Source organism: Loxodonta africana, chromosome 17 (genome assembly GCF_030014295.1).
Source record: "Loxodonta africana isolate mLoxAfr1 chromosome 17, mLoxAfr1.hap2, whole genome shotgun sequence".
NCBI classification, from domain to species: Eukaryota; Metazoa; Chordata; class Mammalia; order Proboscidea; family Elephantidae; genus Loxodonta; species Loxodonta africana.
The window spans coordinates 50,592,963-50,620,361 of NC_087358.1; the positions used below are offsets into that span (position 1 = coordinate 50,592,963).

Genomic DNA, 27,399 nt, shown 5'->3' on the forward strand with positions numbered 1-27,399 from the left:
ATTTTAGTGCAATCCATTTTAGTTCCTTTGTCTGTTTTTATCATACCGCCTGCACTTCTCATTCTTCCACGTCATTCCTTCCTTCCTTTTGTGTGGGTGAAGGAGGGGATAGAGTGTGAGGAGCAGGAGTCTTCGCTGTATTCTAAACAAAATGCTTGCGGCTCAAACCCTTCCCTCTGGCTGACTGGAACGCCTCTCTCCTCAGGCTGTCCAAGCCCTTTTTATTTTCTCCCCCATATCTAAGCTTTGTCAGAAATCTTCAGGACTTTCAGGAGACTTTTCTGGAGCAAAAGAAAGAAGTTGTAAATTCTAACAGTTTAACTTTTTCTAACCAAAGATTCACATTTGTCTCTTCCTCAGTCTTGCTCTCCCATGTCTGGGGCTTGACTGGGGAAAAAAAAAAGATCGCTTTTGAGTCGATTCCTACCCCTGGTGACCCCATGTATGTCAGAGTAGAACTATGCTTGCTCCACAGGGTTTTCAGGGGCTGATTTTTCAGAAGCAGACCCTCAGACCTTCCAAGGTGTCTCTGAGTGGACTTGAGCCCCCCAATATTTCGATAAACAGCCAAGTATTTTAATCTTTTGTCCCACCCAAGGACTCCTGGGGTTCGACTTAAAAAAACGAATAACAAAAAACAACCCCGCTGCCCTTGAGTCAATTGCAACTCATAGTGACCCTGTAGGGCAAAGTAGAACTGTCCTATAGGGTTTCCAAGGAGCGACTGGTGGATTCAAACTGCCAGCCTTTTGGTTAGCAGCCATAGCTGGCTGTAGTTCTTAGCCAAGTCTCCCCTTCTGTATAAACAATTGTTATTAGATTAGCCATATTATAAAAACATTTTCTCTGTAAAATTTCCAACATGATTTCGTACTAAACATGTCAATATTAGACAACCTATGTCAGGTGTTTTTTTCCATCATCTTCATATGTTCATCTGCAGCAGTGTCACCTGTCCTGTATCATAACCATCTGAACCAACTTAGTAAGTAGGAACTTTGTAGTATTTCGTAGATTGTCCCCTCAGGTAGGATTCTCTGCAGATAGTTTTGGATGTATCCAGGTCCTGGTGTTACTTCAAAGCTCAAATGAGACCCTACCATTGTGAAGCCTGCCTTCACTTAAACTATTCCTTGGTGGACCTCATGCCTCTAAAATCCTCTTGCATTTATTGTAGGTACAACCTTTTTGGCATTTAAAGAAACACTTAAAAAAAAAGTAAAGTCTGGTTTTTTGTTTTTGTCTCGGTTCCTTTTAGACCAGGGATAATTTCTTGGAGGTACCCCAGCTCTGTACCTTATGCATGTTGGTGCTCAATGAACATTTATTGATTTAGTATTCACGTATGTATTTGACTGACTTATTAGTAGTTGGGGTTTTCAACTGGATCCATTTTTTGACCTTTTCTATGATTAGCTTTTTGTCAGGGGTTTTGAATGCCCAGTTGTATTTCTTCCATCAATAGGTTATGTCTATAAATAGAAGTCTAGAGACATTTTTTAAGTGTTTAGAAAATAAATTGAATTAAGAGGCTTGGAGTTTAAAATCATAGATGAATATTGTGTTAGTTTGCAACAATTTATCTAGTTGAGGAAAAGATAATAGAGCCACCCCTTGTGACCAGAGTTTCAATGGCTTCCTTCAAAAATAGCCATTTTCAACTTTTTGTTTCCTTCTTCCTTTAATCTCTCATGTTATGAATAATATTTAGTTGAACTCCCGGAGCAACTGGGGGAAGAAAATCTTTGGAGCTGATTTTGGATAAAATAGGAGACATTAACTTTTGTGAATACTGATGTAAATTCCATGCAGTCTTTGGCTCTCAGGGCTCTTGAGCCATTCAGAGATTTAAATTTAAACACTTGGGTGTTTTTGACCACAAGAAAACCCACTGAAATACCAAAATAGGGAAGTTTTGGTTAATACCTATAGTATTTTATTATTGTTTTAATTGCCATTTCAGAAATTCTCAGATGGGTAATAATGACATGTTATCCCAAATGTCCTTCTATAGGTAGTTCATAGAATAATTATCCTATGTTACAATACTTTGTCTTTCATTGTTTCTTCTTTCCTTTTTTATCTTATCCATATCTGCTTGGCAACCAAGTCAAAGTTGCCTAAAAAATATTATTCTAATTATTTACTCTCTGTGTCATTTAGATACATCATTTCAAAGCATCAAGAAGAGATGCTAGGTTTTGTCCTGACTTGTCAAAAGAGTTAAAACTCTACTTCCTGTATTTGTTTTTTTATCCTTCTTGCAAGATGCTTTCTTTCTGTAAACTGCAAAACCTTATTGATCACAAAGGGCATTAATGGATTGAAAAGTTCAAATTATATTCTTTAAAATATATTATTTGTTGAAGGACAAATCCTTATATTAGATCAAAAGTTTTGTCCACTGTAATTCCATTTTGTAATTGTTTTATGAAGTCCAAACTAAGTTGTTTCTCTCTGGTTTAAACATGTTGGCTGATTTTTAGACTTGGATGAATTTTACTGTAAATTGCTGTGCGATGTGACTCAAGCACCCAGGAGCTGTCAGGATGGCTCAGTGATTTACCGCTGGTGTCCTGCAGCTTTAACTGTAATCAGCAGATGCTGTGGTATTACCATAAATGTTTTCCTAACTGCTTCTGTCAAAAAGAGAAAATTCTTTCTGCACCAAGTCTGCCACTTCTGATTAAATTCAGCTTGCCTTCTTTTGCATAATTAATGTCCCATGATGATCTCTAACCTTTTGTTTTTAATATTGCCTCTTGGTCTAGACTCACCCTTTATGGGGAAGCTCAACTAAGAGTAGACAAAAAGAAATGGATAATGCTTTTACCTGAACCCCTAGCATCCCCATGGCTCTGAAGTTGTTACTATTTTATATACCATCACTTGTCAAAGATCATGAAAGGCTCTGGTCTTTGCAATGCTTTTCATTGTTGGGCCAGTGCTCTGTTCTACTTCTGAAGGCTGTTTCTGCAATGCTTTGGTGCACAGGGCTTTGCCTGAGGCTGTGTGATGATAGGATCTGCTTTAGAACGTGCTTAACCTGGGTATGTAAACTGTGATAAACCTCTGACATAAAACTGGAAAAAAGGCTTCCTATTCTTCTGCAAAACTTTCTATAGCTCTAGCCCAAAATAACTTAGAAACTGTATTCGCCACAACCAAGTGAATGTGTGCAAAACTTAAGTGTGTTAAAGATGAATACCTTGTTTTGTCATGGAAAACGTTTGATACATTATCTCAAAGGGAAAAGATCCTTGAATGTATTAAATAGCAGTACTTTCTACATGAAGAACCCAAAATGCGTCTTTGTTTTTCTCATTTGTTCTTTTAGAACCCGAGAGTACTCTTGCTTGGTAATCACCTATAAGTTGATTTTTTTCCCACCTTTTTCAAATGGAACCTTGATGTGAATAGATATTCTTGGTGATGTTACTCTTACTGTATAAGGTAAAAAGTGTACATGACATCTCTAAGGCACTAAATAAGACCTCAGCAACTGGCAGATTTACAGTTTAGAACCGCGCTGTAATCGTATTATCTGAAGTTTTAGGGCTCCTGTGTTTCAGAAGAAAGGAGGAATGCTGGAGCTTTACCTTCTTCTGCAACTCACCTGCTTCTTTCTCCTATAGGCTATTCCACTAACAAATACTTATCATATTATTGTTAGTGTTTTTGTTTGTTTGTTTCTTTGTAGAATTAGAGAACTTTAGAATGGAGAAAAATCTTAGAGACCGGAAGTGCTCATTTTATGACTGAGAGCACTGAGCCTGAAGGATGATAAGTCACGGGCAGTGGCAGGTTCAGTTTGGGGATTTCCAGCTTTTGACTATTAAAATGTTAACTCTGAATGTAGATTTTAATTTGAGCTCAGAGTAAAGCCAAATTAAAAAAAAAACAAAAAACAGGGATTTCAAAGTAAATGTATTAGGCCTCAAATAGGTTCCACCTAAAAGCAAGTTTTAAAACATACAAGATTTTGTTTTGCCTTCCCCCCAGCCCTTACGTAAACTCTGTTATCTCCAAACTCTTCGAGCTTGTAGCTTCTTAGGTCTCCTGCAGCCCCAATATATTCTTTGTCTACACAACAAAAGCAGGACCACTTCTACCATCTCTGTTATTGGTCATCTCTCCGTATTAGCCAGCCACTTGTATAACAGAGAGCACCCCATTCAACAGGATAAGTAGGCTATGATCCAGAAGACAATGGCAATGGCCACTTGAAACTAAAAGATTTTTAAGTTTTCATCCTGGATCTGCCTTTCCCCATCTCTATCACCAGAGTAATCCACTTAGCTTCCCTGTGCAATATTTTTTGTTGGTAAATGGAGATAAACGATAACCACCTCCTGGGAGGATTAAATGAGTGCTGTGTGTGCCAGTGTAGCCACACACCTGCTTATTTTAGACCTGCATTTGATAGCCAGCAAGAGCTAGGTAGACACTGAGAGAAGGCTAGGATATAAGAACAAGAAGGCTTTTATTTAACTAAACAAGGGATTTCAATGGTTCTTCCTAGTTTGTTGCCTCATTCGAAGCTTATTTGTGAACACAATGTGTTAGTTACTACTTAAAAAAGAAATGTCACAAATGAGTCTTTTTCAAGGTATTTGAAGGTGAGAGTTGATGAAGTCGCTTAGAAAAGCACCAACATTTTAGGAAAATGGGGAAGATTTCTGTAGCTTTAAGAAAGGAAAATCTTCCCTCCCTTTACACCACCCTCCCCCCAAAAAACAAAAAAAGCCAAATCCGTTTTCATGGAGTCAATTCAGACTCATAGCGACTCTATAGGTCGGAGCAGAACTGCCCCATTGAGTTTCCAAGGAGCGGCAGGTGGATTTGAACTGCCAACCTTTTGGTTAGCAGCTGAGCTCTTAACCACTGCTCCACCAGGGCTACACACACACATTAAAAAAAGTTTTTTATACTTTCTTTCTTAGCTTGAAAAACTCTAGAAGCCCTGCCTGAAATCCTCAAACTTGATTTTAAGTACCCTGCTGTTATGCCTTAAGAGTGAGCTGTAAGATGATTTTAAATGAGAAGAACTGTAATCTATAAGTATTACAGCTGCCATTCTCATCGGATATATTATTCAGAATTTGAATTTCCACCCACCGTATCACAGCAAATTAACACATAAATACATATCACAGGATGTGTCACTTTAACCATGAATTCAATGACACTACAAGTGAGCGTAAACCAGTTTGTTGATGAAGTGGGTTACATTAAAAGTCTTACAAGTGGAAAAAATTTTTTTCTACAACATTAAAAAACATATCTTAGTTATTCCAAAAGCATCTAGGCCAAGTTTTGACCCAAAGTTTTCTTTCTTCAGGAGTACCTATGACTAATCTATCTGCTGTAATCGCCAGAAAAGTAGCCCAAACACAGCCTCTTTTAAGAGTTGCGATGAGAGGACGCTTTACAATGTCTTATATTTATATGGTGATTTGCACTTTCCAAAGAGCTTTTGTAGAGATTGTTTTTGTCAAAAAGTCCTTTGTAGGTTTGGCTTATTTGATCCGTCCTCAGTAAACAAAGAGAGGTGCCGACGTTCAGAGAGATTAAGAGAGCCCTCCTAGGATGTAAAAAGTAAATGATAGAGCGTAAGTGGAAACCCTTATAATTTTTCCTTTTATGTATAAACTAACTGCATAATAGAGTATTCTCTGATCTAAGTAGGCACAAATGTACAGTTTGCAACTAACCAGATGAGTCAAAGGAAATTGTTTATGTTTCTTTTTCATGTAAATCCAAAGAACAAACAAATCAGTGAGCTTGATAAACTAAAAGCTTGATAAACTAAAAAAACTGCTTAAGCTCAGTTAAAGGCAGATCTGTAAAGACAGCAGGGAAGAGAATAAAGCTAACCTTTTCTCCCACAAAAGGGATTTTAATTTACCTGAGGAGATTGCTCTACCCTCTCAGGGAGGGCCCTGAAGAGAGACACAGCAGCAAAACAAAAAACATTCTAGTGTCTGATAAACAGTAGCTGACCTCTGGGCCTTAGTTTTTTGCCTGTATAATGGAAATAACAACACGAACTTTCTAGGGTTGTGTGAGAATTAACTGGGATATGGGTTACCATGAGTTGGAATCTACTTGACAGCAACTGACGATGTGGTATTAAAGCAACTAATCGTGCTGGCACACAAAGAGGCACAGAAAGTGGTAGCCTTATCATCATAACCATTTGGATAAGAGCCGGTGAAAGATTTCTGTTACGTAGAATGTAGTTGAAGAGCCCCTGGGTGGTACAAATGGTTGAGCGCTCCACTGCAACCAAAAGCCTGGCAGTTTGAACCCAAGAGGTGCCTCGGAGGTCAGGCCTGTCAGTCTGCTTCCAAAAGGTCTTGAAAACACTGTGGAGCAATTCTACTCTGCACACATGGGGTCACCATGAGCTGGAATCAACTCAACGGCAACTAACAACAAAACAAGAATATCGTTAGGAGTATAGCTATAAGGGCGTCTGCCGTACCTACAGTTCCATTCTGAAAACACAAACAAGGGAGTTTAAATTCAGCCATTAAATCCTAGTCAAACTAGTATATGTTTTCATGATTAACTGAGTGAAGCGCAAGCAAAGGACAATGTTAGTGTAGATAATTTGGCATCCTAGATTAAGTCATTCATTCAATAACTACTTCCTGTGGCGTGTATTGTAGTCGAACGCTGTGCTGCTCTCTGATGGTGATACCACAGTAAACCAGACCAATGTGGTTCCTGCCCTCTTGGAGCTTACACTGTAGTAGAGGAGACAGACATGAAATATGTACACAAATGTGTAATGCTTGTGATAAGTGCTATGAAGCAAAAGAACAGGGTGCTGTGAGAATGTACCACAGTAGACAAGAGAAGTGAGTCACTCCTTGTGCCACAGTCCTTTCGGCCTGTTTTCAAAATGACCGTGGAAAGAGTGGGAAACTGGAACATCAGTCTCTTAAGAGAGGCCCAGGTAGTATGATGAATTCCGATCATTCTTCTCCCTTTAATATAGCATTGGTGGCAAGAAGGGACATGGACATTAACCGTAATGAAAGAACAGCGGCAGCAACTGTGCCTCAAACTCAGGTTTTCCTTTTCGTATGTCATTCTTCAAATCCTGTCCAATTCACCCTTTATAAACTATTCCAGATTTGATCACCTCCATACCTGGTTTTCTGCATAGCCTCTCTTATTCTCTCTCTCTCTCTGTTTCTTGTCTTTCAGTCAGTCCCCCAAAATTCTAGTTTGTTAGTTTTCTGTAGATTTCCCCTAACTCCTCCCTATTTCCTTCACATTGCTTGTGTTGCCTCCATTCACTGTCTCTTGCTACAAATGACATCCCAGCCCTAAGCATTTTCTTTTGAAATCTAACAGACCCACAGGACTTAAACATCAATGTTTAGTATTTAAGGGACATGTATCCTAATTTTGCTACAAGCCATAACAGAGACCAAATTCAGTAATGCACTAAAATAGATGAGAAGTATAACTGTTTATAACTGACTACTCAAAACACTTTGAACTGCTTTTCTTTCTGTGTCTTCTTTATACAGGGAAGGTGATAAACAAATATAAAGATGTATCATTGTGGTTAGATTGTAGGCTTCATGAAGACAGGAGTCATGTGTGGTCATTTTCTGCTATATCCCTGGCTCCTAGCACAGCCTGGCCTACTGTGTGTACTCAGTGTCTTTTTGACTAGCTAAATGGAAGCATATTGTCCATCTTGTATCCTATGGTATACCAAGGAATTATGAAACATAATCTCTGCCCTCTTGAGCATAGAATCTTATGATGAATTATGACACATCTGCATGTGACGTACCGGTTTTAACACCACATGGGTTGAAAAGAACACAGACTCTACTTGAAGGAGATTATGGTCCTGTCGCTAGATCCTAGTGCATAGCGGGAGCCCCCCCCAAAAAAAAAAACAGTGAACAAAAATCCCTGTGACACCAGGTAGACCAGGATGCACACCATATGAAAGAAGTACAAAATGCAGTAAGCATTCTATGGAAGGAGCCAGCACGACCATTTGGGAAATCAGGACGTGGTGTTTGATGAGATTTCAGGGATCACTAGACTATTACAGACAGTGATTAGGACTGGGGAATGGGGGACAGAGGAGGGCTAGTGTTGCATGGATAGTTCACTGCATAAGTAAAGCTTAAAAAATGAAAAATCATGTCTTAGTTTGAGGAATTGCACCATTTCCTAAAAGAATAGTACAGTTTCCTCAAGCATAGATTCCTAGTGAAAAAAGCTATGCGCTGAAACTTTAACACTTAATACTAGATTGAGGCATTTATGATTTGTTAATTTTCTTTAAAAAAACATAGAAAGTGATAATTTTATAATTCTGATCTCTCCATTTGCTATAAATTAGATAGTATTTGTTAAAAATATAAGTTTTTAAGTATAATAGTGCATGTAGTACTTTTGGAGTATCTTCTAATGTCCTAGTGAGTCTGGTCCACAGGTTTTGCTTCTTATATGAATAACTAGTTCTATGGCGAGTTTAAGTATAGACAATACTTTCTACCATATAATCAAAACCCCTGGAAATAAGCATTCCTGCTTCTGTTTAACTAGCAAGCTCAAAAGATTTTTAAGGTATTTGTTAGAAACAGTAAGGGTAAAATTGAAGTGTCTATGGTTCTCCTTTGGTTCTTTGTGCTAAAGTAGGAATACCGTTTGCTTCTCCTTCAGCATTTACAGCTTTGAAATGTTAAATAACAGTGCTCTAGTAAGGAGCCAGGAACTGAATCACAGGACTTGAAATTGAATCCAAGCTCCATCCTAACTTTAAAAATCACACTTCATTAGGCCGTACGAAAACTCATGTAAAACCCTCCTACAGACCTGGCACTTAATAAGTACCCAAACATGTTTGCATTGTTTTTATTGCTAGTTAGTCTTTTGTAAAACGGAACCCAAAAAGAAGAAAACTTGCAAAAAATTATTTTATTAATAAGATGGTGAGAAAGTGTATATATGTTTGTTAGAGCTAATTCTGAGTTTCAATATTTGTAGACTGTATTATAAAATTTTAGGTTTTTGTTTTTTTTGGACAAAGTATTTTTGGTGTGTCGAAGAGTAAACCCCATTGGATAGATAAGGAGTGACCTCCCCATTGTAATTAATTCTTTACTATGATAAGAGAGCTATAAACGTGTAAGATAAGATTGCGTGTATTAAGAGAAATTGGCCACAAGACGTTACATTAGAGAAATAAAACGATTCACACTAGAAGATCCATGAGTGTACTGGTGCTAAATGGACTTGGTAAAACTGGAGAACAAATTGCTTCTGTCTTCTTCTAATCCAGGCAGAGACCCTTTCATGTCATGAGATTCTGTTAATTGCAATGGTCTATTAAAAAAAACAAAACCAAAGATGCCCTCGAGTCAATTCCAACTCATAGCGACCCTATAGGAGAGAGTAGAATTGCCTCTTGGGATTTCCAAGGAATGCCTGGTGGATTCAAACTGCCAACCTTTTGGTTAGCAGCCGTAGCCCTTAACCACTACACCAACAGGGTTTCTGCAGTGGCCTGGAGATTCCATCAATTGCAGTGGTTTCTTTCTTTCTCCAAATAAAATGAGATGGTGGAAAAAGGTAGTACTATTGCAAAATCTAAGACCTTTAGAAATAAAATCATTAATTAGCAAATACATTATTATTATACCTCAGTATTTGTAGAAAAATGTACATGTTTCAAAGTTTTTAAGTCACTAAAACTTATTCAAAGTACTAGAAAGCCTACTTAAAGTTAATGATTGGTGACAGGTGTGACTGCCTGACCTCTAGTGGCTATATCTTACAGCTGCATCTCAGTTGACTGCTTTAAAAAAGGGGGGGGAGGGGAACCCTTAAGACTATGAAAAGAAACCTGAGAGCCTCTTAATAGAGTTCTGAAAGTAAGTGTATAATTAGATTCCCTCAAGTTCTGTTAATTTAAGTTTTGGGGTACTGCTGCTGAGAACAGAGTTCAGAACCAAAGTCATTAATCTATGAGTTCAGGCACTTGAAATGTGTCAGCAGAACCTGCCGTGAGGCCCAATAACCAATAAGTAATCTCTACACATTTCCAGTAGGCGTTCTAAGGTTCATAGTAAGCCCCCAGCATTGATGTTCAGCATTATTCCATAGGCTTGCATAGGCTTCCATTTTTTTTATATATGATTTAGGAAACCCTGGTGGCGTAGTGGTTAAGTGCTACGGCTGCTAACCAAGAGGTCGGCAGTTCGAATCCGCCAGGCGCTCCTTGGAAACTCTATGGGGCAGTTCTACTCTGTCCTGTAGGGTCACTATGAGTCGGAATCAACTCGACGGCACTGGATTTGGTTTGGTTTTGGTATATGTGGTTTTATATATATATATATATTAGATGTCTATATGAATAATGTGCCTTTCATAATGTGTAGATGTGTGTGTTTATATGAATATTTTCAAGTGCACATTGATAACATTGCTCTCCCTCATATAGTTTACCATCAAGCCACACATTTTGAGTTTTTTCACTAAGGATAATATTTATTATTTTCCACTGATACAGAACCTGTTCTGTCACTCCACCATGTTTTTTTGAGACAATGGATCTGAATTAAGGGTGCTGTTTGTGACCTAGGAACACACTGGAACCAACCAACAATTTTGGGACTATTCACTCTGAGATACTTACTATATTTAATATACCTCAAATTGGAAAAACATAAGAAAATCTGTATTGTCTTAAGGTTGAATAACAAAAAAGTGAGCATTCTGCTATGTGCTAGTAACTAATGTGTTTTCCTTTGTCTTTAAACACAAACCATTCTGGAATTTTTTTTTTTTTTTTTTTTGTACTTTATATTTCAATGGACTGAGAACTCTTATTTATCTCAGTAGTTTAATGAACATGAATTACAAGACATTTATGGCTAATGTGGGTCTCCAATTTTTTTAATTATTTCAAATACTATGTGGATTATGAAGTTCCATATACTTGAAGGTTTCTTCTATGCTAACACTTGTAGCTTTTTCAAGAGAATGTTCGACAAATGAAACAACTAACAATTGCTGCGTCTTGTCCTCCTTGCCCATTTTCCTGCTCTTAACACCTTCTTTAGCTTACCAAGAGTACCGCACTCTAAGTCCTTTCTTTTCTGCCCTCTCTATGGTACATTTCTAGTGCTTTGTGTATTACGTTACCATAGAGACAGGAGGTGCTCCAAAGCCCCAGGAAGACAAGTAGAAGTAGGCCTTTGAGGAAACAGTCCCTGCTGGCTAGAGAAGCTGGCGGCTGGAATCTATAGCTGTAAACAGGAGAGAGGGACTCATGTAGCCAGATGCAAATGTGTATCCATGGAGTCTGAAGGGGCACAAGCCCAACCAGTGCTGCATTAAAAATAAGTCCTTTACAGAAACCAATTTCTCAGCTAGCTCAGTAAGGCTGGAGGTTTCATGGGAACCAAACTTGGTGTTTTATTCACGAGAAAATAACTGAAATGATATTGACCTACTCCTTTTATTGTTTTCCTCATTAAAAGGGAGCAGCTTCTAAGAAAGATCCTCTTTGCCTGACTTACTTTGCCAATCAGAGCTCTCCCCTTTAAAATGAAGGTCGATATTCTTTGACTCAGCCAAAACCGTCAGAAGTCAAATTGCAGTTCTGAGCATAAGAGAGTCAACAGCCAGCACCCAGATCATTGATCCAAGTACGCTCCATCCAGAAATGAGTGCTGTATGTTTACTCTGAATTGTCATGTACTTCTTTCATATTTTAGAAACAAAGTTTTTAAACATTTCTCTGGATTTAATGAACTGTATTTCCTACCATAGGAGTCCCTGGGTGGCACAAGCAGTAAAGCACTCAACTACTAACCGAAAGGCTGGCAACAGGCCTAGCGATCTGCTTCCAAAAGGTCACAGCCTTGAAAAACCTTTGGAGCGCAGTTCTACTCTGACACACATGGGGTCTCCATGAGTTGGAATTGACTTGACCACAACTAGCAGCATTTCTTACTATATTAGTGCAACTCTTAGGTCATACTTGGTAATATTTTTATTTAGGAGAAAGCTGCTAAAGATTTTAAAATAATGTATGTATTTCTTCTCTTTTCCTTAGATTGTTAGGTGAAGCCCTGTGAGGAAAGGGGGATGAAGAGGAAAAATGAAAAATTTAAGAACAAAATAATGTGAAATATAATTTGAAATGAACAGATGTTGTTTTATGAATTACCTTTAAAACCAGCCTTTTTTTAGAGTGGAATAAGAGCCATGCTCTGAGGGTTCAGCAGTCTAAGCAGGGACAGAATTCAGAAATCATCAACATATCCTATCAACATATCCAGCATTCCTAGGTTACCTGTCAGAGGGCATAATGTGCAAAACTGAAGAAGGCTGCGTGTCTTCTGAGGCTCTCACTTTCCTCAAACTGACGGTAGGAGGCAGTAGTGTACTAGCCTGAGCTAGTCTCTTTTACGGTAACATCTGTGACTCATGCCAGATTTCTCTTTTTCACTCATTTTCTAGAAATACATGAAACCAAAACCTTAGAAGTACCTTCATTTTTCATAATGAAACTTGGTACCATCAACCCAGTACAAGATAATGCTGCTATGCTATGAATAGAAAAATCAAAAGAGGCAGGCCTATCAGCTTCTAACATTGGCAACACTATGAATCTCAGCTTCAGTATAGGTCCTGTGCCAGTTTGGATAGGAGAATGACAAGGAACAAAGGTCCACCTCATTTTGGACAAAAAGAGAGTCACATATAACAGTTATATTCTTCTCATTTTCACTGATTTATAAATTAGTACAGAGCCATGAAGTCAAAGTAGATGAAGAGTTTTGGAGCAGTCACCCAGTCTTCCCATGCCTAGGTGGCTGGGTGAACACATGTGAAAACATAGACGTAGGAACAGTAGGCGTCATTATTATTTGCATTCAGGCTCCTTGAGTCCATTTTTCATTGCTGGTCGTTGTCTGTTTTGCCAGAGGACAGAAGTTACATCAATGCAAATTACCTTTTCAAAAAACAAAATCAGGAAATGCTAAATGTTGGAACATGGCATTCTTCACTTGACTTTTTTTTTTGTAATTGAAAAGAGTATAATACTGGAAAAGCATTGTCCGTCTGTAGTGTTTGAAACTATCAATATGTTATCTTTCATTTATTGGCTAATCTTAACAGGTTATACATTTGGAATTTTTTCCCGCAGTATCGGGGATATATTTCTCTCTGCGTTCTTATTGTATTTCCCTATCAATCTCAAACAGCATGCATTTATTCAACAACTAACCATGATTAGGCAGGCAATCTGTGACCATAGAACAAAGCTAAGTTTACTAGTCCTTACAGGGGTGAGACTTACCTTGATTTTAGTAACTCTAGCCAAGTGAACTACACTTCCCTATCTTGTGACTAAAAAATAAATCATGAAATGAACAATATAAAAATATTTTATTTCTATTAGGATATGGATTTGTTCTACTTTGAGCTTTAAGTTTAAACTGAAGTTTTAAAAATTGCTTATTTTGTCCTAATTCCTGAATTATTTTTAGTAATAATTTTTATTAACATTCCAACAGTACATGAGATAAAGTTACTCATCACTGAAATTTTCTGTCAAGATATCCAATTTCAAAATGTTATAAGTAATAGTACTGATAGATACTCCAGGTTCTAGACCTGTGCTTATCCACTTTGGTAGCCAGTAGCTGCATCTGGCTCTTGAGGTTTTGATACATGGCTAGTCTGAGTTGAGATGTGCTGTATGGGTAAAATGCGTATTTGGTTTCAAAGACTTATACCAGTTGCCATCGAGTTGACCCCAACTCATGGTGACCTCATGTGTGTCAGAGCAAACTGTGCTCCATAGTGTTTTCAGTGGCTGACGTTTCGGAAGTAGATCGCCAGTCGTTTTTTCTGAGGCACTTTGCTTGGATCGACAATCAATACCCATGGAAGCAGCAGTCAAGAAATCAAAAGATGAATTGCGTTGGGCAAATGTGCTATAAAAGATCTCTTTAAAGTGTTGAAAAGCAAAGATGTCACCTTGAAGACTAAGGTGCACCTGACCCAAGCCATGGTATTTTCAATCACATCATATGCATTGATGAATAAGGAAGACCGAAAAAGAATTGACACCTTTGAATTGTGGTGTTGGGAAGAATATTGACTATACCATGGACTGCCAAAAGAACGAACAGATCTATCTTGGAAGAAGTACAACCATAATGCTCCTTAGAGGCAAGGATGGGAAGACTGCATCTTACCTACTTTGGACAGGTTATCAGGAGGGATCAGACACTGGAAAAGGACATCATGCTTAATAAAGTACTGGGTCACAAAAAAGAGGAAGACCGTCAATGAAATGGATTGACACAGTGGCTGCAAGAATGGGTTTAGGCATAACAATTGTGAGCTTGGCACAGGACCGGGCAGTGTTGCGTTCTGCAGTACATAGGGTTGCTATGAGTTGGAACCGACTCGACAACACCTAACATGCAGAGATACCTATTTTAAAATCATCTTCTGCTTTGTCTATTGTGTTTGAATTGGGGGAGAAATTGTTATGTTGTTTTTGTTTTTACATAATTCGTTTCAATAAGAGTGTCTTGGCATGCTTAAAAAATTTTAATTATATACAAAATGTCATTTTTCTCTTTTTATCATTTTTACACATTTTGAATATGTAAGATAAAATAAACAGCAAAATGAAACCAAGAGAAGATAATTATTTATAGCATCAGTGAATCAACAGTAAGGAAAACCACAGGGATATGGGCTGCTGGCGGCCAGCACTAGCTTCAGTTATTGCATAGATTAAAAACATATATTTGTCACACACTCCACTATCATATGGACCCAGTGGTGCTTTTAAAAATTATATTTGTGGGTCTTTTCTTTTTCCTTTCACCAAAATAAAGGCATTGCTGGGGTGCAACAAAGCAGCTACTTAGTAGGTCAGAATAATAGTTAAGAGCAAGAGGTAGAGAATTATAAGGAGAGACCAGATTTCAGGAAGACTGAATACCCAGTACCGAAGACTGAATAAAAAATAAAAATAAAAAAATAGATGTAATTAATTCAGGACACCAGAGTTCTGTATTCTTCCTCCTGTCATAGCTATCACAACCTCATCCTTGACCACAAAAGACAGGAGCTTGATTTTATATTTCATCTGAGAGTCTGCACTTCTAAGAAGCCAGTGCCCATTAGAACCACAATGTGATAAGGGAGCAATACTGACTTAAAGGGAATAATGCCTTTTTCTGAACCATAACTGATATTTCCTGCCCTGGAAGGGCTTTTCCCCAAGGGCCTTCAGCCAAGGCCTTAGCCCCATCTTCGTAGCTCAAAAAGCGTAATAGCCGTTGGCTGCAATATTTCCTCATTCACATGCCAAGTTACATATATTTATGTTTACGTTTTTCATCAGCAGCTTTCCTGATTTCCTGTTTCTTTTGTGTCACTCAAGAAACAATGGAAATGTTAGCTCAGACTGGTAGAGTTTGTTTTAAAGCTAAATCTATAGTCTGCCAAAGGTCTTGTGGGATCTAACGTTGGATGCAATCTAACGCCTTTATTCTCATTTTTATATCCAGAGGGTTGTCTGTATTTAAGAACCGTTCAACTTTTCAGCAATTTTCAGTATTTTCATTCAGTTTCAGAAAAAAGGTGTGGTGTAACGCAAGAATCATTTCTTATAGTAAGAATCATACAAGGAGTTAAACTGAGATAATAACTGAGTTTTCCTATCTTAAAGGAAAATAGCATGTATTCTTGTGCTATTTATTTCCGCAGAAACACAAACACAAGATGTGTGGACTAGATTCCTTTTCTGGTACTAAGACTAGCAGCTGGCTCCTTGCCTCTCTGTACTACAATCACCAGTGGCCCTGGGTATTGGCAGTGGTCCTAGATATACCAGACTTCCCTTCACAAACATCAATTATATCTTTAGGAGGGAAGAAAGGCTTGAATTTGATTCTGAAAACAGCATCACAGACTTTCTCTCTTTGGAGAATTAAGAAATCATCCTACTTTGCCTTAATATTTTTAGTTTCAGTTTGAAAGTCTGTTTTGGTAAGGGTTTGAGTCAAGAAGAAATTTAAAAAAAAAAGCTTTTTATTCATACTCCAGCCTTTCCTTTCATTGAAAAGAATCCATGTGCCCAAGTGTGTCTTGTATTTGGAACCATCTCATTTCATATTAAAAGGATGAGCCTACATCTAAGATACTCCACTGGTTTCACCCCTTCAGGAGCAAGGGAGAATGAAGAAAAATAAGGATACAAGGGAAAGATTAGCCCAAAGGACTAATGGACCACAACCACCATGGCCTCCACCAGACTGAGTACAGTACTATGAGGTGGTGCCCAGCTACGGCCACTGACTGCTCTGACAGGGATCACAATAGAGGGTCCCAGACAGAAGTGGCGAAAAATGTAGAACAAAATTCTAACTCAGAAAAAAAGACCAGACTTACTGGCCTGACAGAGACTGGAGAAACCTTGAGATTATGGTCCCCGGACACCCTTTTAGCTCAATAATGAAGTCACCCCGAGGCTCATCCTTCATCCAAAGATTAGACAGGCCCGTAAAACAAAGCAAGACTAAAGGGGCAAGGTTGAGGAGGCAGGAGGGGCCAGGAAAGCTGGTAATAGGGAAGCCAAGGTTGAGAAGGGAGAGTGTTGACATGGGGTCGGTGGGGGGGGGGGAGGTATTAACCAGTGTCATCAAACAATATGTGTACTAACTTTAATGAGAAGCTAGTTTGTTCTGTAATCCTTCATCTAAAGTTTATAGTCAAAAAGAAAAAAGGATGAACCTTCATGCCTGAAATTACAATTTCTTTCATTCCTCTGAACACCTATATAAAGTTCTCTCCAGCTTACAGGGTGGTAGTATCTCCCATGTTCTTTGGAAGTTGAATATTTAGAAACTAAGCATGTGTTTTTGATGGAATTTGTGTTCAGGTCAGCCCACATAGAGCCACCAATACCAAACTTTTAAAACAGTTAACAGCTACCAGTTGCTGTCAAGTTGGACTGATGGCAACCTATGTGTGTCAGAGTAGTGCTGTGTTCCATAGTGTTTCTTTGGAAGTACGTCTCCAGACCTTTCTTCCAAGGCACCTCTGGGTGGACTGAACCTGCCAACCTTTTGGTTAGCAGTGGAGCACATTAACGGTTTGTACCACCCAGGCACTCCTTTAAATAATAGTAATAGCAAAAGACATCTGGCCTTGAGCCACCATCGTAATAAGGTTTCTATATAAATTTGAACTTCCAACTTCCTCTACCTTTAGGCATATTTTCTAGGTGCAGTGGAGTAGGAGACTCCTCCAACCCCTATTCATTTATCTGCTTTGCAATTCAAGGTATAGCTCCCCCAATTCAACACACTGGGTCTCCCGTAGCCTGGGATAAAAGCAAAGAGAAAGAAGCGGAGGGCCAGGCTGGGGATTGTGGGGATGCCAGTGAGATGTGTGAGGGCTACGGGTGAAGAGTTATTATCTATGAATTTCTAACAGAGCTCTGAACTCATTCTTACGCCAGCCCTTGTGTACTTTTCTTTTTATTTCTCCAGTGGTCTCAGGAATGACCTCTTTTGTTTTTATACCACCTTGCCTGTTGCTTCTCAGGAAAGATTATCCACCTGAAACCACAGAGGAGTCAAATACCACCACAGTTTTTCCCTTATCATTATGTCCCTAAAGCAAGCCCACAGCTATTTTGAGTTTCCTCAAAGGAGTAGAAATGTCTTGCTTGCATTGCCCTCCCATTTTTCTTCACCCAAGCCCCCAGAGAAGTTCAAACACTAAACACTAAAAGAAAATCTCAGCTTCTGCTGGTCATTTCACCCTTGGATCCAGTTTAGGTCAAGTAATGGAGGACTAAGATATCCAAGTGAATATAAATACCATCCTTGTTTTTAGCAGCATGCAGTTCATTAGTCAGCTTGAAAAGGGTTGTTCCGGAAGAGTAAGGGGTCAAAAGCATGATTGTGGGTTCAAGAGAAATATGGGAAGAGAGGAACCGAGACTGTAGTATGGGTGATCCTTTCAAGATGTTTTGCTATAAAGAGAGCCAAGAATTGAGGTAATTAACTGTAGCAGGGTGTGGGGTCGAATAGAGATTTTTTTTTTTCCTAAAGATTAGGGCTAGTACACCATGCTTGTATGCTTGAGGATAATGATCTCATGGAGAAGAAAACTGGCTGCCAGAGCGATGTCCTTGAACAAATGAGAGAGGGCGGTGTCTGGTGCGCACGTGGAGGGGTAGGCCTCAGAAGGGAGCCCAGAAGGTTGATGCTGCTGATAGGAGAGAAGTCATGTATGTGTGTAGTATGTAGATGGTAAGTGTGGAGGGGGGAGCTCGTGGGAATTCTCTTCTGACTGCTTCTATGAATGAGTTAATTGACAGTGCAAGAGAACATAATGGCAGTTTGAAAAGAGAGGAGAAGGTATGGAATAGTTGTCTCAGAGAATGGGAGAGTGGTTGGACTAGGGAACTGTAGTGGGCTTACTATCAGACTTGAAGTTCATCAACATGAATTTCAGCAAGACCAGGAAAGAAAAGGAGAATGTGTGCAGCAGTGGACATACTGCACTAAGGCGGATTACAAAGCTAGACTATCTTCTTTACAAAGTTTTCAGGGAGAACTAAATGTGTCAGAAGGCATTTTGAAGTCGAAGTACAAGACATCGCTATTAAACTTAGCTTTGAATTACTTAGCACTTTCCTTTGGCAGAAAGCTTTTCAAATTTCCTTACAACAGCCTCAGTGTCTCTAGAGACAGCATTTGGCTTCTGCCACTGATTTACTCAGTAACTAAGTCTAAGCAAATGACTTAACCTTTTTCTGCTTTCACCTTTCAGTTTATAAAATGAGGGTGATAGTGTTCAAAATGGAACAAATGTTTTAGAAATAGAGGTGCTACATAAATACAAACTGTTATTAAATGATATCTCAGCCCTCACTGGTACGGTCACTCTAATGTCAGAGGTCAGCATATCTGAACAAACCGCAGTCCTTGGGTGGGACAAGCTTCCCTGAGGAAACTTTGAAGGGGAGGAAAAGAAACCTGCCTTTAAGTACGCAGACACCAGGCTCAAGGTGCCACCACGTTATTTAATTCTCACAGTTCCTCTTTGAGATTGATCATTATCCCTGTTTTGTAGTGGAAGAACTTGAGACTCAAACTGGTTAAGTTACTTGCTAAAGCTGGTAGTAAAGCTTGGATTTCAATCCAGATGTACTTTAAACTCCCCTGCTCTTTCCACTTTACCACATACACAATCGGAGTTGATACCTCATAGCCACAGAAGGCATAGTGTATATTATACTGGGCATATTATCCAGACCTGTATTTTAGCCAGTTTAATCTCTCCTCTCACATCAAACATTTAACTGGAGTTGCCCAGTAGCAGAATAAACTGGTTTGTTGGAGATACCACCATATTTTGGAGTAGTTTACAAGAAGCCCAATGACAAGAAAGCTAGGAAGATTTGGGGGAAGGAGCAGTCAGCTGACTACAAATCTGCCCTTAGCTACAAATGCACTTTTCATATCCTCCTTGAGGTGGGAGTGGACTCTAGGGAGATAAAATCTGTGTGGTCACGGAAGCTGCGGGACACCATGTCCCTTGTGTTCTTTCCCACAAATGCAGTACGTACATTACAAGCCATAGAGCATAAACTAAGAGAAAAAGCACAGCTCCGTTAGGTGGTGATTTTTGACTAACAATTGCCCACCTGATAGAGAAGGTGATAGGAAAAGTGTATTTATTTTCTTCCAACAGCTGAAAGGTGATCATACTTCTAAAATTTGTTGAGATTGTTCAAGAAAGTGTGTAAAATACTCATCCATCACTGGAAGCCCCTGGCCAGGAAATGACAGTGCAGTAAATATCTTCAGCAGCCACCTTTGAATATACAAGCTGTTTTTGGTTGGAATTTGCAGCGCTCACATAAAACACGCTGTCATGAGTGACTGCCTGTGCTCCGAAGTCATTACTGTTGGGATAATGGAACATCTCTCAGCGAATAACCAAAAAACTTTAAATGTCACGTCAAGTTTGTCGAAGCCATTTTCAAGCCCTGTTCAAGGTTACATGAATATGGAGGGTGTCCGTTTTAAAAAAGTTTGAGGTCTATGAGAGAGATCACTCATAAGATTTTGTGATGTGAGTCAGTTAATTAAAAAAAAAAAAAAAAATGGTGCTCTTTGGGAAAGTCAATCAGCCAGAGCCATTTAATCATTAGCTGTTACAACTCACTCCTTACAGCCGTGGTAAGTCAAGATCATTGTCACTTACCAGTAAAAGAATGTATGTATCTAGGTGTACATGGATATAGGTATACATGCACATAGGGTTACCATAAGCTGGAATCCACTTGATAGCAATGGGTCTGGTTTTTGTTTTTGTGTTTTTTTTTGTACATAGATATATTCATATGTGTATATATTTAATAACTAAATTATGACATAATTCTGGTTTGCTAGGAAGGTTTAACAATTTACCTGCCAAATTCAGTGTTTCTTTTAAGGGAAATCGTTGGCTTTGTTAAATTCTTATCAGAAACATTCCTCTTTGGCTTTGTTCAAAAAGGAAATTAATGTCATTATTATTCAAGTAGAATGTGGAAATAATGTATTTATCCAACACAGATTTATTGAGCGCCGCTTTGTACCAGAGAGTCCCTGGGTGGTGCAAATGGTTAATATGCTGGGCTGCTAACTAAAAGATTGATGGTTCGAGTCCACCCAGAGGCACCTCAGAAGAAAAGCCTGATGTGCTACTTCTGAAAACTTAGCCATCGAAAACCCTACAGAGCACAGCTCCATATGGGGTTGTCATGAGTCGGAGTCGACTGTCAATAACTGGTGGTACTTTGTACCAGAGCCATTCTAGGCACTGATGAATACAGCAGTATTTAAAACAAAGTCTCTGCTGTCTTGAAGCGTATGTTCTAGTAAAGAGACAGACGATTAACAAGTAAATGAATATATGATGATTGGTGGTCATGAGTTCTTTGAAGAAGAAGGTGAGGGCTTGGGATAGAGACTGATAAAAAGGGGGCATGCTATTTTGAGATAGATGGTTAGAGAAGGCTTCTTCAATTAGACGACATTTGAGTAGAGACCTGAATGAAATACGGGACCAAGTCCTGATAGTAACTGAGGGACGGGCATTTCAGGCATAAAGGAAGAAGGAAATGAAAATTGATTCTAATGAAGTCGTCTGTTATATTTTAGTTTACTCTTAACCTCTGCATGTTTATTTTAAATCTACCTTACTCTGTTGAATATAGAAATTTTTTTTTTTTTCAGTTTGGTCTAAAAGGATGTGTTTGTTGAGAGTAATTGTTTTAAATTTATGCTTCATAACTATGCACAGTCTTGGTTTTCACAGTGATAAGTTTTATGTTTCTTCTCTACTGTAGAAAATCAGAAAGTGCAGTTGACAGAAGGGTCACGTTCACACTACAATAGCAATTGCAACTCAACAAGGACTCCAGTCGCCAAGGAGCTTAATTATCATCTAGACACTCACCCGTCTGCAGGGAGGATCAAGGCAGTTGAGAAGAAGGAAGCCTGTAATGTAGAAAGCAGCAGAAAAAAGGAAATGGAACTTCTTGGCACTATTTCTAAAAATGAATCCATTCCCGAAGTTGAAGCCCTGCTGGCAAGATTACGAGCTTTATAAATTAAACCGGTAAAAAATGATTAAGCCAAATATAAAGCCATGCTCAGAGCTGTAACACTTGAAAAAAATTGCTTTTATAAGTGACTATATAGTTTTAAATTATGATATATATTAGAAATATAAAGCTAAATGCATGATTGCAGTGCTTTTTCTATGTACTTGAGGCTTTGGCTTATTGAAGATTGTAATGGGCTTTAATGTTCTTTTGTGTCTCTTGGCATTCATCTGTTCTGTATTTGGTGGTTAAATTATACGTAATGCTTTAGAGAGTGGGTAGGTGACCATGTGTTCAGCAACGTGTCCTTAAGAAAATACCATCTTTCTAAGGCACTGTATTTTTTTTTGTTTTTTGTTTTTACTTTTTTGAACATTAATGAATGTCCAGTCCCCAGCCTCATGTCTTGGTACATATCCATGTATGTTCCATGTATATTATTTATATTGGCCCAGGTTTCTCTTTAATTAGGATCTACCAGCGTAGCATCAAAAACACACAACTGAATATGTGAAGAAATGACTGGTAAGCTCATTATCATCATTGTTGAATTTGTGGTAATTTGACCCTGTAGAGGACTATAAGGCAATTGAGCACATTTCCAAGAATGATGTAATAGGAATGTATGTGTTCTGTTTGCACAATGCAGGTGTTTTTGTGTAAAGTGCATATATACAGTATTACAGCGCTGGGAGGGCATATTTTCCCCCCTGGTAATTATGGCTCTGAAATAAAATTGTCATTTTGAGACTTCCGAAGTGACAAATTTCTTGATTTTTGGAGTACATAAACTTAGAATTGCAATTTCTGTGATCTGACAATCAGTAACTTTAAAAAAAGATTGTAATACAGGTTTCAAAGGAAAGTTTTCATATGCAGATGTGATTTTACCTTGTCTGGGGCATCCTTGCTCTTTTAGATGTGTATCAAAGACAATAAACTTGCTACTTGCACTAAATTAAAAAAAAAAAAATGCTTGCTTTTTTCTCTCTTTTTTAAATATATTCTGTGGATAAACTGGAGATAGACTTGCTGCTATTGGTCTATCTTAAGCATCTGTTTTGTTTTATTACCTGCAATAAGTAAGTGACTGCTCTTTTACCTTCAGTTAAAAAGCAGTTACATGGAACTAGTCTGGCGAGGTCCACTGCTTTTTATTTCCTTGTTGAAGTTGCCACCTCCTTTCAGCTCCAAGTTAATAAAATTAATTAATTAGAACTAAGAACCAGGCCCTGTTTATAGACATTGGAGAACAGAGTGTTATCCATAGCCAACATGGGAATAAATTGTCCTTTTATGTATTGCTGAAATGTGCATTTTTGCCCCCCAGTTGCAATTCTTATTTTCCTGAAAACACATTTTAAAAACTAAAAAAGGTGAAGGACGTTTCCACATTTAAGCAGACAGCAGCCCTAACAGCAAGGCAGGGTTGTTTTGCTTAGGAAAGAAGTTAAATAGAAGAATTCTAAGTATCCATTGTTAAAGTGGTTTTGGAAAGACTTGGCTTTTCAGAAACAAAACTTAAATTCAACCAGATAGTCTGGGCATACAAAGTGTTAAGTAAACACCCTGGAAGTTTGGGGCCTGGAAGCATCCACAGGGGAGAAGAAGCCCAGCAAGTAAAGGGAAGTGAAGATGACACAGACTCCCAGAGGCAGAGGCTGTCAGGGAAGCCCAGAAACAAAGCAGTGGGCCCCAGAGCCTCTATCTGCAGGAGCTGAAGGACAAGCTTCTCGTGGGAGGGCCAGAAGCCGGAGGCAAGCAGAGGCTCAGCAGCTGGGCTCCGGCAGGTGAGTGGCCTCTCCCTTTCCCTGCGTGTCTCTGACAGGAGCTAGTTCTGAGCACGCCTGACTAGGAGAACTGTAGCTGAGGAGGGGAAAACTCAAAACAACAGAGAGGCTAAGTGCCAATGCCAAGAACAGATCATTTTCTGTTGGAGATATTTCCTTGATAAATGCCTCTTCAGCAATGGGGTGAGAGCATACATTGGGTTTTAAAATTCAAAATATGTCTTTAGTCAATTGTAGATGAAAACTATAATAATAACCCTTAATTTAGGGACAGACAAGGTACAGTTTTCTATTTTGCACAAATAGAGTTTATTCATTAGAATTAGCAGGATTGACAGTGTCTTAGTTATCTAGTGCTGCTATAACAGAAATACCACAAGTGATGGCTTTAACAAACAGAAGCTTATTCTTTCACAGTCTAGTAGGCTACAAGTCCAATTCAGGGCGTCAGCTCTAGAAGAAGACTTTCTCTGTCGGCTCTGGAGGAAGGCTCTTGTCATCAGTCTTCCCCTGGTCTAGTTCCTTCTCATCACAAGGACCCCAGGTCCAAAGGATGCTCTATTCCCTCTGTCTTTCTGCTAGCTTGTCTCTTTTGTATCTCAAAAGAGATTGACTCAAGATACAACTCAGTCTTGTAGAATGAGTCCTGCCTCATAACTACCTCCGGTCCTGCCTCACAGAGGTAGAGATAGGCTTTACAACACATAGGAAAATCACATCAGATGACAAAATGGTGGACAATCACACAACACTGAGAATCATGGCCTAGCTATGTTGACACACATTTTGGGGGGACACAATTCAATCCATAACAGAGACTAGACGAACCCCTGAGACTACGGCCCTAAGACATCCTTCAGAACTAGATCTGAAGACATTCCTGGAGACCACCTTTCAGCCAAACCCATAAAATAATAACACCTGAGAGGAATGTGCTCCTTAGAACAATGAATTATACGAGATCAAAAGAGCAACATTTGCCCAAAAAGAAAGATCAGAAGGCAGGAAGGGGTAGAAAGTCGGGACAAAAGGAAACAGGGAAGCTAGGGTGGAAATGGGGAGAGTGCTGACACATTGCAGGGAATGAAATCAGTGTCATGGAACACTTCATGTACAAACTGTTGAATGGAAAACCAATTTGCTTTGTAAACTTTTACCTTACCTAATGCACAATAAAATTTTTTTATAAAAGAATTAGCAGGTAAAAGGCTGCTCTGACACAGCTCTGCCCTCCACGGAGAATGTTCCTTCCAGGCCAGAGACAGACCCAGAGAGATTCCCTTCCCTTTCTCTTGCCAACATGGAGAATTTGGCAAGACTGCCCGGACAACTAAGAGATCATTAGGTTGTCCAAAAGCAAAGACCTGCTGCTAACAAATCTGTTTTATTTTAAAATAAGGGCAACACCCTAATTACATAAGCACGTATGTCCTTTTTGTTAACATTTAAAAATATATAAACAAAATCACAAAAACACCTGGTGTTTATATAAGGAAGTGGGCATTTCAATAACTCATATAAAAATTTTCTAGTAAATCTAAAAAATGCACTTATCTATATCAAGTTGCTCCAAAACACTTTTAATTATTACCATACTATTTATGCAAAAACAAGAGTTATTAATGACTTTAAACTGTTAGTGTAGCCATAAGTGATCATTTCCTGGGCTATCCATTCTTATTTTAAAGTATCATAATCCAATGTAGACCTGAGTTTTCTAGCTAGGAACTAAATTGCTTAGGCTATAACAAACATTTGTTCTACACTTCATCTTATTAAGCTCTCTCTTAGGTTAAGTAAATGTGGACTGGGAACACATTTGATGATTATTTTTGTGGCAACATTTTGGACAGACTGTGGCTTTTGGAAAGAAATAGGTCCTAATATATAAACTGCTAATTTGAAAACCCAAAAGAATGGCATTCAATTTCTTTTTCTTTCATATTAATTATTAAAATTTTTTTTGAGATGTACAAATTATAGTTGGCAGTGACTCAGTACTTATTTTTGTCTGGTGAATTGCTAAATGGTAGCTGTTGGATGCCTTGCCAGGCGTGAGTGTTCTTAAAATATGTCCCAGGGCCAAATAGTTAAACCGTACTGCTCTGAGAGCTACTGTTGAGCAAAAAGCAGAGTCGCTAAAGAACCACAGAGACTGGATAGCATTTCAGAACTGTATCCAAATCTCCCCATAAAATGAAAATGCTGGAACTTTCCTCAGTTAAAGCTCGTTACTCCTAAACAGACCTTTGTCTTTAAAACTGAGTAGAGGGAGGAAGGTGAAAACTAAGACGGGGGTAGGAGTGGGTTTGCAGTAGAACCAAAGTCAGCTGTGTCTCCTAATTAGGGTTTGACTACAGAGGCCTCTTTGTTTCCTGTTCAGCTAATTATATCTGAGTGTCATATTTGACTTCAACAATGCCCTCCCTTTACGCATCTCCAAGAGGCAGGAATTTAAAAGGAATCTTGGTTTCTTTCAGGAAACCTTAAAATGATAGACTGTTTCCTCTTCTGTCCAGTTTGAAACCCCAGCTATTGGTTAAAATTGTTTAAAAGACACTGCCTCTTTATGTTTAGTATCACCGACATTCTCCATGTTCACATGGATCTTCATTATCGTAGATGTCTTGTTTTGACAACTTAATTTTTTTAAAAAGCCATTCTGATGATGGAATTGAAAATCAATATTTGGGATTAGCTCTTCAAGTCCTTTATGACAGCTTTTTAAAAGTATTCTAGTCAGTCTATATTATGTTACTTCTTTTTTCTTTTCAGTATTTAAAGATTGAGACTTTCCATTCTTCTCTTGGCATTTTTATTCTATATTATATTTGGATTATGAACCTATTTCTAAAAATTTCTCTTTTTCTCCTAATTTTCTGTTGGCTACTAAAATTTATTATAAGGATGACTCTACTGAGAATGGGTCTAATCATAACATTTCATGTAGAAAGCTAACAAGGTGTGATTGAGGGTCAGACATGAGGCTTATGATAGGAAGCTATAATACAATAATTAGATTAAACAGATGGAAACAAATGTTCTAGTGAACTACTTCTTCAGAGCAGGACTAGGTCCTCAGATATGTATATTCTGGTTAATTTCTTGCCAAAGCATCTACTTCCTTTCACACAGACATGGCTGGATCTGGTGGAACAGATCTATGTTTGCATCAAAAAAACCAGAAGATTGACAACACATATTAAATAATGTGTATATTTAACTTGGAATCCCTGAGTGGTGCAAATGGTTAACGTGCTCAGCTGCTAACTGAAAGGTTGGAGGTTTGAGCCCACCCAGAAGTGCCTCGGAAGAAAGCCTGGTGATCTACTGTACTTCTGAAAAAATCAGCCATAGAAAATCAGCACAGTTTTACTCAGACACACATGGGGTAACCATGAATCAGGGCCAACTCGATGGCAACTGTTTTTTTATATTTAAATGAATACACTTGATAACAAGTATAAAAGAAAAAAAGCATGTATAAAGGCAAATATAATTATATATACATATATATTAATGGAAGCCCTGGTGGCATAGTGGTTAAGAGCTACAGCTGCTAACCAAAAGATCAACAGTTCGAATCCAGTAGGTGCTCCTTGGAAAATCTATGGGGCATTTCTACTCTGCCCTATAGAGTCATTACGAGTTGGAATCGACTCAACGGCAATGGGTTTGGTTTTTTAGGTTTATATATTAATGCCTGTTTACATCATTTGTAATTATTCCATTTCAAGGCTCAATATGGGTAAAGCATTCTCTACTAAAATACATCAAAAATAGGCAGAAAAAAAAGTTTAGACCTTATAATCAAAGTACCCAGCCCATCAAGGAAGCTTGATTTTAAAATGAGATATTTCTTGCCTTCCCTTGTATCAGACACAAATAATTGGTCCTTTCAATGCAAAACCA

At 38.5% G+C, this 27,399-nt stretch overlaps 1 protein-coding gene across 2 annotated transcripts in view; it reads left to right on the plus strand.

Annotated features, from left to right (window-relative positions):
* Positions 1 to 22,642, plus strand: part of DIAPH3 (diaphanous related formin 3) — a 588,341-nt gene extending 565,699 nt beyond the window's left edge. For both annotated transcript variants that reach the window (XM_003412593.4, XM_064270057.1), the window contains one exon: positions 21,440 to 22,642. In XM_003412593.4, coding sequence (XP_003412641.1) covers positions 21,440 to 21,702 — 263 coding nt within the window. In that variant the 3' untranslated portion in view covers positions 21,703 to 22,642. The remainder of the gene's footprint in view (positions 1 to 21,439) is intronic.
* Positions 22,643 to 27,399: the final 4,757 nt, after the last annotated feature.